This window comes from Anomalospiza imberbis, chromosome 2 (genome assembly GCF_031753505.1).
Source record: "Anomalospiza imberbis isolate Cuckoo-Finch-1a 21T00152 chromosome 2, ASM3175350v1, whole genome shotgun sequence".
NCBI lineage: Eukaryota > Metazoa > Chordata > Aves > Passeriformes > Viduidae > Anomalospiza > Anomalospiza imberbis.
In genome coordinates, this window is record NC_089682.1 from 78,673,721 (window position 1) to 78,687,218 (window position 13,498).

Here is a 13,498-nt window from a genome sequence, read left to right on the forward strand (position 1 = left end):
CCTCTAATGTAGTTCTACCTTTCTTCTCATAGTAGTTCAGTTTTGTCTCACAGATCTTATGTAAAGTATCTTTCTCCTAAGTGTTCACAGTCTTGATATCTCAACTCCCCATTTTATCAGCTGTCAGCCTGTCTTGGAGAGAAGGCTCCTTACAGATTTTTTGCAGAGGCCTAAAGGTAGACAAGGTGTTGTCAGGATCATATAGTGAGTATATGGCAATGGTATGAAAAACAGAACCTGGATCCCAAGATTTTTATTGTGGTGCTTTAGCTGTAAGATCATCTGTGCTGCTTTGCAGAGAAGGTCAAGAGAAAGTTCCTAATTTCCCCATAACTCTTGCAGATGAGTGTTGTTCTGCTTCAGTAGATAGGATTTATTTCTTCACTTAGTTAAGGGGCCTCTGAAGACCAGGTTCCCTGTTTCACTTTACCCTTAACAGAAAGCACCTTTCTGAATGGACTGTACTCACCCTGTGCAAGGCTTAATTTGTCTTCTTTCCTACCTACATGTCAGCCTGCCAGGATGGCTCTTAGGAGCCATGCAGCTCTGTATTGCAACATGGCCTTATCATTGCAGAAATAAGATTGTACTGGCCAAGACCATGATGAATTCTTGAAGGTTGCCATAAAGCAATGCTGCAGCCTTGCCTGGGAGACAGTGTTATTCCAGAGTACTATTAGTTAGGAGAAGTAATCAGTGTGTCTTTAACTGAATGGTGCCAATGGGAATGGCATGTTAGGCAGGGCAGCTGCAAGTGCGGTCTGAAACACGACCACCCTTGAAACCCTATCTCTATCCCACTGACCCATGCAGGCTGACTTCATACTGTGATGAGAGACCACGTGGGTTCTGTCAATGCCTGAAATGTAACTGCATCCTGGCAGTGGGGCAGATCCTGCCTGTGTGACTGATAATGTGTTACTTGAAGCAGGGGAGGAATTGCATTTATGTGTGTTTTGTGTAGCTGACCATGGAGGACTGACCTCAAAGGCTCTCTCTTGTGCCTATGCCCTGGGTTACCTGAGTGGGAAGTGTTGGCTGTCCTCTTTGGGATAAATGAAGGTCTGGGGCAGGTTCTAAATAGCTATTAGAAAAATGAGAATGTGAGATGATGTTTCTCAAGGGTGCTTCCCAACAGAGCCTGTAATCCCTCAACTAGGATTTCCCCACAAAATGTGCTTCCAAGTGTTACACACTCACAAAGCTTTTGGCAGGCAGGATAGTCTCATCTTCATGATAGATGAAACTGGGTGCCAGAGGCTCATTTCTCCTAGTTTTATCCCTTGCATTCACAGTTCTCTGGCTGTGCAAAGCTTTTCCTTGTGCCCCTTGGTGTAAAACACCCCATGAGAGGAAGCTCCCTGGAGTAAGGGGAACCTGTAATGGACCTGGAAAGTATTAATTGAGAGCCAGCCTCTCTTCCTTTGCTAAGTCCTTGTCATAGTTACAAACCACAGTGGGAGAAGGGGGTGACCTTTTTCCTTTTTTGTGCTGGGTGAAAGTCACTCTCTTGCAGGAGTGCAGAGCAGTGGGGAGCCCAATGTGTGACTGGAGCTCGCCACGATAAGCTGGTTGTTTTCCCTTCTCCTTTCCCCTCCTCGTGCTGCGCTGGGCTTATCTGGCTGCCTGAGGTATGTTAAGTAGCGGGTGCATGCTTGCTCTCTATTCTCCTCGCTGCTTTTGCTCCTTGGATTTCAATTCCAAACATGGTTATCCATTTGGGGTCTCTCTCCGTTCCACTGCCAAGAGATACACATTCCACACTCAACACCAGCTCCCTCTGCTGCTCTCTCACGGTCGCTATTCCATTTGCTGCAGTGCAGGCAAGACAGGCAGTGCAAGGAGATCTCTGTCCTGTCTGTGAGTTTTCCAGCTAATGGCCTCGACTCTTTTTCTGACTGAGCTCTTTTGGCCTCACGTTTGCCAGCCTCTTTTCTCACTGTCGTGGCTAAGAAGGGGGCCAGCCAACGCTTTGTGAGCCACAAAGAGGAGAAGCGAACGCTTTTGGAATTTTTCGGGTGCAAAAACATTCGGCAGCACTTTTTTAGCATGTTGCTTTGAAGCACTGCTGTGGAGCCAGACGGTGCACAAGAGGAAGAGGAGGAGGAACAGCTACCCAGCAGCTCTGGTTTCCAACATCTGCAGCACCCTTTGTGTATGACAATTCATTCTGAGCGCAGGACGGCTGGGGAGGGTGGGGAGTGGGGCAGGATGAGCGCAAACAGCCCCTCTTGGGACCAGGCTGTTCTCCGGCCTCCGGTGTGTGATGCCTGGAAGGAGATTACGGAGGAAGCAGCCTACCAGCTGGCCAGCTGCATTGTCCTCCTGGGTTACATGGGGGGAAGTGGCATCTTTGGGTCCCTCTATATCTTTGGCCTCCTGGCCCCAGGCTACTTCTGCTATGCTCTGTGGGGCTGGCTGAGTGCTTGTGGGCTGGACATCTTCATCTGGAACATGCTGCTGGTCCTCGCCTGCTTGCTTCAGCTGGCTCACCTGGCTTACCGGCTCCACAGAAACACCATCCCAGAAGAGTTTGACCTCCTCTACAAGACCATGTACCTGCCCTTGCAGGTGCCCCTGGAAGTCTACAAAGAAATCGTGAAGTGCTGTGAAGAGCAGGTCCAGTCGCTAGTCAGAGACCAGAATTATGCGGTGGAAGGCAAGACGCCCATTGACCGCCTCTCGTTGCTGCTGTCTGGCAGGTAAACTCTCCCCCATTTCTGAACAAAGTCTGATAGCAAACCACTGTGGCTTATTGTTGTATCACCCTCTGTCAAAACTAGGGTGAGGATTGTTTCCTTCCTTTGAAAAGGATCTGAGTTATGCATCAGTTTGTTGGGGAAGGGGGAAATTTGCTTTTTGGGGTGTTAGTTTTGTTTTGTTTTTCTAACTTAACAGTATTTCAGGGGATGGTTTGCAGACTCAAGCTATGGGCAATGAAGTGGCCAGCTCAGCCTTACCTGTGATACTTCTGATGAATCCTTACCCCTTTGTCTGTCATTTTGAAGTGATCTTATTTCTGATGGGAGCAGACTGGCTGTGAGAATGTGTTTCTCAAGGCAGGAGAATAGTGTTTCTGGACCTGTGGTCTCTGGTGGTACGCAGCCCACCTCTGTGATGTGATGAGCTGTGTGCTGAGTATGCTGAGTGTACTGAGGCCTCAGTTCACCTGCTCTCCCTGGCCAGCAGTGTTCAGGGAGAATTTCCTGTTCCCAAAACCCCAACCCTCAGGGCTTTGACATTTTTCACTTTGAGCACCATTTCATCAAAAGAGAGAGTATTTTCCTGTGGTGGATCCTGCTCTAATCAGGTGTCTTTCTTTCCCTGTGCTGTCAAGCATTTGTGATATTCCTTCTTCTGGACTACCAAGGAGAACCTCAGGGACCTCTAGAGAGTCACACTGGAGATTTGACTGAATGAATTGTGCTGCTCAAGTGCTAGCATTTGTTCACCTGAGATCCTGTGGCATGCCTTTAGCAGCATATCCACTTAACGGGATTTGCAAAATCCAGATGCATACATATAGCAATAGTGTTGGCTTCCAGTCTGCTGCCAGAGACTTGGCACTAATGTTACATAAGAATGGGAAAGGAAGAAGGTCTCTAAATAGGAGCAGTGCTGAGCTGCAGGAGGTGTGTTTCACAAGGATTTTCCTTTGGGAATACAAAGCATCACCTTGGGCTCCTGTTTTACTGCAGTGGCCAATCCTCTCTGGTGAGGCAGTGTGCAAAGATGAATGGCTGACCTTCCTTTTTTGATGTTAGTCCCTTTTCTAAGATGTGTTAAGAGCACCCTGGGTCCACCAGGTTGTTGAATGGCAAAGCACTGGAGGGATATTTGTTATGTGTGTTTCCAGTAGCGCTTCACCTTACCAATCATCTCTGGTGAGCAGCTGGCTCTGAAGTTTACTACATCTGTAAATAATATTGATGGGGAAGAGTCTGTGCTGTCTTGACCTGCACTGGATAATGTGATGCTACTCTGTGGGCATGAAAGTGCTGCAACAGTCAGTAAGATGGTGATGGTGGGCAGTTGTTGGGCTCTCCTTTGCAGTGGGAAGTAAAGGATGCTCCATGGAGATGGGAGTGGATTTACATTTCCTAGTACCCACTCTATTGTCTTGTGAGATACTTGCTGACCCAGCAGAGTATTGCTGTTATGGTGCTCTTTCTTAAAATAAAGCACTTAAACTTAAGCTAAAAGTAAGTGGGGTCTTGGAAATGCAGGATATGCCTGGATTGGGAAATGTGCCTTACAATCCCTGACCCTTCCAGGCAGCACTGCCAGCTGATTAGAAGCCAAAGGGGGAAATCTTTTAACTCCTGAAGGCAAGAATTGCCTTTGTGCATCATACAACAGGGGTACATGGTGACAGGAAAGCAAGAGGCCCCAAGTCTGGTGATGCAGAGCTATGAATAGAACTCCAGAGTGCCCTGGTATTGTCCTTGCTTCAAGCCTGTGCAGGTCCTTCTCTATTCCCACAGCAGAGCTCAGTGCACGTTTGACCTTGGCCCTGGCAGGCAATTGTAGCAAAAGTAGGTCAAAGGGATACTTAGAAGGCCAAGAGAAAGTGAGCAGTAATGTGCAGCAAACTATGAGCTCTCAGGGTGATCTGTGAGGAACCATGGGCAGTGGGATTTTGGGGGATCCTGACTTCCCAGTACCAGGACTGGGAATGCCCTCATGCAATCCTGGAGGCAGGAGGAAGATACAAGTACAAAGAACCACAGGCTGGCTTAGAAGTACCTAGAAGGCAGCAGTCCTGTGGGCTGAGAAGTCCTGGCTTAGGACCAAGCATTGCACCTGTGAGGGCTGTCTTTGTAGCAAGAAACAGAACACAGATGGAGTATGGGGAAGTGGCAGCAATTGGTTTCCCACAGAGAAAGGAGAGATAGCCTCATCACTAAAGCACCTGCAGTTGTCCCAAGAGGGTACAAGACATGTGTGAGACAAGTATTTCTTTCCTCCCTGGTGGGACACACTGTTTGAGCTATCAGATTTGTGTGACATCTGTTTTGTGGCCTAAGCCTGTCTGCCTCACCTGTCCTCTGCAGGATCCGAGTGTGCCAGGATGGACAATTCCTTCACTACATCTTTCCATACCAGTTCCTGGACTCTCCAGAATGGGAGTCACTGCGACCTTCTGAGGAAGGAACTTTCCAGGTAACTGCACCTCAGCTTCCCTCCTTGGTCCTTTGCTGCATGTCTGAGAAGGAGGTAGAGAGGTCTCATTATACCATTCAAAGCTGACCAGGAATACTTTCCTCCCCTTCCTGGTGGTTTAGCCAGCACAGGATTGTGTGATCAGCCGTTTAACCTTTTTTCCTACCTTGTTCTGAAGACCTCAGGGCATGCTCCTACTATCTGCTGATAGCAAGGAGGGTGGAGCATGATGCTCCTTCCAGTTTATCAGGAAATGAGGTGTCAGATTGCTGGCTCTCTTCCCTTACAGTGTTCTCTAGTACCTGTACTGATGCATTTGCCCTGCATGCTGCTAGCAGGGTGCATTGTCCTGGCATCAGGATGGCAGCCGTGGCGATGTGCAGCAGTGATGTAAATCCATAAACATCCTGTTCCTCACCGAAGTTTCTGATGGTCATGTGTTTTGGGTGGATAGGCAGAAAGGATGATTCACACCCGAATATGGTTCTTTCTGAGCAGAAGGAGCCCCTGCTGAGAGGCCAGATCAATTCTCATTTGCAGTAAATGAAAGGATTTTGGCTTTGCTGTCAACACCCCACAGTGTTTCTTGGCTTTCCTTCTGGAGAAGATTACTTAAGCCTACATCCCTCTGTCTTTTACACACATCCCAGGATGGTGTGATACCTGTCAGGATGTCAATCCTGATTATGTCAATTAGGGTGTATGAGGAGGGAATTTGCTAATCCCTTGGGAGCATGGGAGGGTCATGAGGGAATGATGCTTTCTCATGAGGGTAGCCCCAAGCAGACTTGGTTAAACCAGGGCAGCTCAGCTCTCCAAATCTGCTTTCCTGAATTTGGCTCATGTGTGAAAGGTTCATGGTGATTGCTCCTGAAAACAGTGACATCACCAGTGATTATGGTTGCAGGAGATAGCTGGCTATGTGACTGTGGCACAGGGCTACAGATTGTGAGCAGAAATAGGGATGTTGGACCAAGGTAATGAAGTAGAAAAGGCAACAACAGCATGGCTGTTCTAGGGCTGGTGGTATCTCATGTTTTGCACAGGTCTTCAATCTGGCAGCAGACTGCTGCTAGCTCCTGGGTTGTATTTGCCCAAGAATCCGGCAGGGAGAATGATGGCTGCCCAGTGCTTCAGTCAGGGAAATGGCTGAACGCAATGGCTGACTGCAGGCATGCAACCTGCAAAGACATCCACAGCATTTTCTGGCTGATTTCCGTGGAACTGAATGTTCCCAGACCTCCTGAAGGTCTTCATTTGTGGTGCGTGAGACAGCTTGGGAGCAGGCTGGGGCCCGGCTGCATCAGCCCTGCCAGCACCACGCTCTGGCACATCTCCTGCTCTGCAAGACAGGGCTGGTCAGTGAGGTCAGCCGTGCCTGGCATCAGGATGGGGAGGTAGAGCCCCAGGTGGGGAAGGCCATATGCTGCAAATGCCTAATGCAAATGCCATGTGTGCTTACCAAGGAGCATGAAGAAGTAGCAGTTGTGTGAGACCAGCAGTCATCAGGTGTCAATTGACAAGTCCATGTACCTGGAAGGACCTTACTCTTGGTGGCCATGCTGAGGCATGGTGAGGTGCTGCTTTTGGCAACTGTTTAACACACTAGTCCTTCTCACCCGAGTAGTTAATAAAACTCTGTAATTTATCTCAACCTTGTCTTAGTAACACAATAATTTGGTTTTAAAAAGTGCATGTTAGCATCTGGGTCTTTGCTGGAGGAAGGCATGGAAGGTTTTTCTTGCCTGAGGTTTTTCTTGCCCAGTGGCTCTCTGGATTGAACAATTTCAGTTCTGAGCCCACTGAAAAATGGCAGAAGCATGACTCAGTCTATGAGAATAGCTGGTTTCCTTGAGCTTTCTGCTTTGACTGTCTGCTTCCCACAGGACTGTTGGGTCCCAGTGCCTGAAGGAATTCAGTTTCAGGGCTGGCACCTTCCCCCAGAAGGCTGAATTACAGGCTCTTGCTGATGCCAGCGCACTTGTGTCAAGGCAGATTCAAGAGTGAAACATTTCTTGCTGTCCTGGTTTGGTGGCAGGTTTGCTTATTGCATCTCAATCTCTCACAAGAAGGGATCACTTTTGATCATTGCCAAAGGTTGGTTAGGAAAATAAGATTCTGATCATTTCAATTTCCGTGTGACCCTTCTTTTTGCTTGCCTGGCCTGGGAAAGTTCTCAGGTTTTATCTCCTATATTTCTTTCATCAGACAGCTGTTTGCAGGGCAGTGGCATTAAATATCAAACCCAAGGACACACACATGCAGCCAAGCCATGTTCAGCTTCCCAGTGGCCCTCTGCCATGGCGGCTGACCAAGGAGACCCCTGGGCATAGAGTGAAAGGGAGCCCCCAGGATATTTTTGCTCCGGCACTTGTTCGCATGCCAGTGTCTCCATTACACTCGGATGTTCTTCTTTGGCCCAGGGCAGTTTGACCCTTCCTGCGTTTCTTGTCTTTATTATTATTGTTTATTATAATATACACTTATATACTATATAATGTTTTTGACTGAAATTGTTCTTGTCCTACAGTTAGGGGGAAAAGGTCTCTCTTTACACTGGCAAAACCAGAAGCAAAATGAAACGTTCTCTAAAATCAATCCAATAAAGCCTCACGAGTTTTCTTCATATACACGAACACAGTAAAACCTTTTTATTTCCCCTCTCACTGAGCTGTGCTGCAATTGTGCTGCAATGTCCTTCAAGGCCATTCAGCCCTATGGAGTCCAGCAGAACTGCGGAGACAGGATGTCCCTTGGGCACAGGATGACCAGACAAGCCTTTCAGGTGGCCCTTCCAATACTCAAGGCGTTCTTGGAGCAGGGCCTGTGGGACTGTGCAATCCAGCAGCAGAATAGGTCAGCAGCCTCCCCCAGGGCTGCTTGCTGGCAATTCAGACTGAGTGGGCATGCAAAAATATCCCCCTCTGTAGCATTTCTGAGGGATAGGGGTGTCTGTGCTGCCCTGTTCATTTCAGCTACATCCCTCAGATGTCAATAAGGAGCATCATCTGAAAGCAAGAGGGTGAATCGTAGCCATCCATGTGGCTGGGTTAAATGAGGACATGATACTAATTGCATAGGAAAATAGGGTCTTTGCCTCCTTAGGGAGAGGAAACAGCAGCAGGTAAGGATTTATCCAGTCATTCAACCAGGACAATCTGGCTCTCCAGCCCCACCATCTCCAAGGAGAATAAGATTCAAAGGGGCTGAGGGCATTCCCTGGAGTGAAGCACATGGCTCTAAGGTGGGTGACCCCACCCAGGCAGTGGGACTTACTCCACTCACTCCCTGCCCCACAGGTCACGCTCACAGCTGAGACCGATTGCAGCTACATCACCTGGCCGAGGAAGAAGCTGTATCTCCTCCTGAGGAAGGACCGCTACATCGCCCGGCTCTTCTCCTCCCATCTGGGCTATGACATCTCGGAGAAGCTCTATTCCCTCAACGAGAAGCTCTTCGCCAAGTTTGGCCTTCGCTTCGACATCCGCTTGCCCAGCCTCTACCATGTCCTTGGGCCAGCCTCCTCCGAGGGGGAGTCGGAGGACTGTGAGGAGCTGCTGCCAGGCTCTGGCCAGGCCAGCGTCGCTGAGCCACCACCGCAGCCACCGCCACCGCCGGCTCCACGCCCCCGGGCCTCCCGGCCCGACAGTGATCTGCTGGGTGAGGACTCCACCAGTCTTGTCTTGGAAGATTTTGCTGAGTTGCCGGGGTCTTTTATGGACTATGTGAGCGAAGGGGAGTATATGAAGTGAGGGCACTCCTGGCACGGGCACACCTCACCCTGTGTGGGACCCTCGCGTAAGTACCCACTTGCAGAGCAAGTCTTTCCCGTGATGCATCTGCCTGGACAAGCACTGGACCCCATTTGCCATGGGTTTGCACCTCTGCAGTGTTTTTTGTCCTGCTGCCCCAAGGAATCCCAGAAGGTGGGCTCAGGCTATGTGGTTGTCCTAAGAAAAAGCAGCAGGGCAGGGGCTTGACTCCAGGCACCAACTGTACTGTGGGGTAGAAGGACCAGTAACCTGGCCATAGAGAGCTCTTACCCTGCCCAGTTCTGTCCCCATCCCTGAAGAGAGGCAGAAACACTGAAATGGTGTCCAGGCTGGCAGGTGGTACACAAGTGGTCACAGAGACCATGAGGTAGAGCAATGCCAGGAGATTCTCCAGTATTGAGCTGAGCAAGAGCTCTGCAGGTGAGAAAGCCCACATCCCAGGAGATGCCAACAGGACTAGAAACAGCTCCAGGGTTTACAGCAGCAAGGAGTAGCAAGGAGTTGCTATAAACCCTGCAAGTGCTCAGTCTGGGCAGGAGGAGAAAGCTCAGAGTCCTTCCTCTCCCTGCCCACTACAGCTCATCCCAGCATTTGATCTGTCCTCCTTGTTTCTGCTGAGATTCATCTCTGCCAGATCAGTAAGGTGTTGAAAAGTCTGCCCTGGGTGGAATAGGTCTTGCCTCCAGTCACCTTAGGTGGACTGAGACGCTAAGCATTGTTTGAAGATGCCCCAAACTCTGCTTTCCAGTGAGTGGGAATGAGATGCTCTCTTCCAAAATGCCAGCTCCTTACTCCAAAAGGAAAAAACATTCTTGTGCCTGGTGGCTGTTGGGGCAGAGGAACAATGCAGGCAAACAGAAATAGATGGGAGAGTGGCTTGTGCTTGAAATTCAAATCCAAGTGGCCAAGAGAGAAATTCCACCCTGAGCTACTTTTAGCTAGCCACTGCATGCCAGCTGCTACACACCAGCTGCAGACCCCAAAATGTGCATTCCTGCTGCCGCCCACAGTAATCCAGCTGCTAGGCACGAAGCTTGGGACTGGGATTTCTGTCCTAGAAGTGACCCCTGCATGTGTCTCGGGTCTGCACAGCAGGGAGGAAGTTGCAGGGCTGGGGTGCAGCTGCGGTGGCTGCCTTCCATCTGGCAGCCTTGAACACAGCAATATTGCACCCTGCTCTTCTCTGTGCCTGCTTGGGTCTACTTCTACCTCTGCTATGGACTCAGTGGCAGGGAGCACTGGCTCCTGGCACGAACCCTGACAAGTCTGCAGTATTCTTCTTTTTATCTGATATGAAGAAAGTGGCCAGGGAAAGAACAAGTTTATTTGTTTGTGGCTGAATCAGATAAAGAGTTAGTGAGAGTTTTGATTAGGGTTTTGTTGTTGGGGTTGTTTGGTTTTGTGTAGTTGGTTGTTGTTTTCTTTTTTAAGGAGGCAGAGAGAGAAAAAAAAATCCGCATTTATTCTAGGAATGCAAAGCCCCTGGTTTTGCTGGTAGGCTGCTGGAGATATGAATTTGCAGCTTTTTCATTCCTTACTTGGAGAGGCAGGAACACTGAATCACTTATGAGACATCCATCCTCCTAGCTGTCAGAGTGTCTGTGAAAACATGCAATCAAAGTGAATGCAAGTAGTGTTGTGAACATGGCAAAGTTACTTTGCCTGTGCTTTCATTCTGTTTTGCCTTCTCAGAAGGAGGATATCCATTCTCCGATCACTGGGAGAATTCTCCTAGTTGATCAAGCTCAATAAAACCAGAATTTCAAATGCAATTAAAAAAGGAAGGAGGCAAGTAAGACTGTAGCTTTTTAAAAATAATTTCACCCATTTTTGGCAGTGAGGCAATGCTGTGAACATGCACACAAGGGGAGTGTGTGTGTTGGGCAAAACTTTGCTACACAGCAAAAAGCTATTCTTTCTTTCACACAGTCCTGTTGTGAGCTGGGAGCTCTTGTCTTTCTAGATCTTGTGACAGAGACAGTATCAAGGAGTGCTGCTACTGGCAGCAGAGACCTGCAATAAAAGCCCAGATGTTTAGAGGCTTGTATTTGAGGTGGGAGAGGAAGATGATCTTCCATGTCCGTCAGTCTGGAGACAATAGACAGTGTGGTATTTTAATTTTTAAGGTAATTAGACAAGGAATCAAAAACTCTGTTTAGTGTGCTCATAATGGTAGAATGAGAGCTTCCCTGTTACCCTACTTGGCACCTGTGTGTCCTAACCATATCACATCCCAGTACATCCCATCACATCCCAGCAGCACAGCAGCAGTTGTCACATCTGGACAATATTCCACAGGGACTTGAGTGCCTCACCACAAAAACTAGTGATGCAGAGGGGCTGCTGGTTTTCCCTCTGTCCGAACACTTGTCACAGCTCAGCAAATAATCCAAACAGGTCTGCCATGGCTCAGGTAAAGCACTTTCCTAAATTTTTCCTACATCTGATATAAACAGGGAAATCCCCTGCAGTGTCATTCTTCAAAGTAAGTCCCTTAGGTCAGAGCTCCCCTGGGGCTTTCCCCTGGTCTGTGCTCTCATCTCCTTTCCCAGTAACTCCCTACGCGGGTAATCCCCTTGCAGCTCTCTAAATTCCCTGTGATGAAGTGCTTCTCTGTGTGACGTTCCTTTTCTGTCACTACAACAGCCACCTTGCAACACTATGGTTCAGGAGGGCAATTCTTGAATGCTCAAAGTGCTACGAAGGTCATAGACAATAAAATATTCATGGAAGATATATTGGCCTACTATTCATGTCATCTAGTTCCTTGAAAGTATTTCTAGTCTGCTTATGAGTAAGATGGACAGTGATATCCCACTGATGAGCAAATTCATTCTCTAAGGAGGATGCTGCCTGTTTGAAGGAGGCAGGTTCAAAGGTTCTGTTCAGTACTTGCTTTAACAGTATAGTGTAGATCAGTGCTCCAGAGAAAACTAAGCTTTATTCCTTGCCAGGAAATTTAAACAACCAAGAGCCACCTGCTTTTTCTCCTGTTCATATTGCATTTGTTCTAGTTTGTTGCTATCAAGTGCTTGCAGGATGTGTACCTGTTGCTACCTGTTTTTTTACAGTTACATCTTGGAGCTGCCTTTCTATTTGGTGGGTGAGATGGGTGGATGGATGCTTGATGGTCTGCAGCTTGGTATCTAAGTTAGTAGTTAACATTTTGTACCTGCTTTGAGAGCAAAAGCAAAGGAGCTATGGGCTTTGTTTAACCAGTATCACAGAAGGCACTTTGGAAGGGTTTGTTTTTGCCATCTCAGAATGGGTGCATAACCCTGTTTCCTGATTTATCAGTTGCTGGAGAATTACATAGTTTTGCACAGTAATTTAGGAGGGGAGGGGAGAAGAACAGGTAATGGTGGGCTCCATGAGGTTTGTGTCTTGGAAAAGTTTGAAAGTATGATAGTAATGGTGTGTTCTCTTTCTCTCTCTCTCTCCCTTCCCACTCTGTTCCCCTTTTCCTCTCTCCTCCACTTCATTCCTTCTGCAGCCTCTGAAAACCATCTCCAGAGTTCTCACCCTCTCTGCAAAGGACGAGCCCCTCTGGCTCCCACCCAGACCCCTGAACTCTAGGGAACAACAGGCTATTTTCTTCCTGAAGCCCCTCCAAGGGAGCAGATGCTCACACAGGTTTTTGACCAGAGACACTCTTTAGCATGCAGAGACGTCTGCCAGCAGATATCTACACTCAGGAGCACATGAAGCACATGCTTAAGACTGCAGTGTGACACTCCAGCACCTCCCACCCCATGGCTGTTCACCAGAGCTGCCTTCCCCAGCGTGCTTCCACGGTCTGTTTTCTAGTCCTGCCTCTCTGAGGTTGTCAGCAGCTCTGTCACCAAAGTGCACCAATATCCTGCAAGCCATACCAGCCTGCTTGCAGAATCTGTGTTCCCTTTGATTCAATGATTCCCATTAAAGTCAGAGATGAAACTACTGGTGTTTGAGGATTTGAAGAGGGAGAAAACAGCTGGAGGGAGGGAGGGAGGATTTGAAGAGGGAGATCACTTGAGGTGATCTCAAGGCACAGAGTGGATAGGGCAAGGGGAAATGAGCCACCTGACAGCTTTGGTAAAGGGCTTGCAATGGAGAGTTTGATAATGTGCATCTCACTGGGCATCCACTCTAGTAAGACCAAAAATTACTTTTCCAGGAGTTAGGATTTCTCATTTATGACAAGTAAAACTTCTCCAAGAAACTGGTGAAAAAAGACTTCTGGTTGGTTGTTTTTATTGATTCTTGAAATAAGAAAGAGGATGAATTGAGTTTGGGAACAGGTGTAGGAAAGAACCCTTTTTTTTTGTGTGCTCAAGGGGGTATGACCTCAGGGTGCCTAAACCTCAAATGAAGAAATTAATGGATACAAAACATCTGTGAAGAGAGCAGCCATTAGTAGGAAGGACAATGCCTTAATGAAAATAGTGTAGAGATAGAAAGCCTCTTCCAAGTTCAGCTGCAACAGGATTTGGTTCATGAACTTCCCCAGCCATTTCCTCAGTCAGGGAATTGGAAATACCTGTGGAAGAATCCTCTGTCTTGCAGAGCTTAGTGCAATCAAT

General features: G+C 48.1%; 1 protein-coding gene across 2 annotated transcripts; it reads left to right on the forward strand.

Moving 5' to 3' along the window:
• Window positions 1–1,074: 1,074 nt before the first annotated feature.
• On the forward strand, window positions 1,075–12,873 carry POPDC2 (popeye domain containing 2). Of its 2 annotated transcripts, none has more exons than XM_068181942.1 (4): window positions 1,075–2,702; window positions 5,055–5,163; window positions 8,463–8,961; window positions 12,430–12,873. In XM_068181942.1, exons 1-3 carry the CDS (start codon window positions 2,158–2,160, stop codon window positions 8,913–8,915), a joined length of 1,107 nt encoding a protein of 368 aa, XP_068038043.1. In that variant the 5' UTR covers window positions 1,075–2,157; the 3' UTR covers window positions 8,916–8,961; window positions 12,430–12,873. The 2 variants fall into 2 exon arrangements, with proteins under 2 accessions (XP_068038043.1, XP_068038044.1); XM_068181943.1 differs by having other exon boundaries at window positions 1,076–2,702; window positions 8,463–8,823.
• The last annotated feature ends 625 nt before the right edge of the window (window positions 12,874–13,498 follow it).

Coding starts and splice junctions, on each gene's coding strand:
- POPDC2 (XM_068181942.1), top strand. CDS start 2,158: ATGACAATTCATTCTGAGCGCAGGACGGCTGGGGAGGGTGGGGAGTGG. Junction 2,703..5,054: donor TCGTTGCTGCTGTCTGGCAG/GTAAACTCTCCC, acceptor TGTCCTCTGCAG/GATCCGAGTGTGCCAGGATG. Junction 5,164..8,462: donor CTGAGGAAGGAACTTTCCAG/GTAACTGCACCT, acceptor CCTGCCCCACAG/GTCACGCTCACAGCTGAGAC.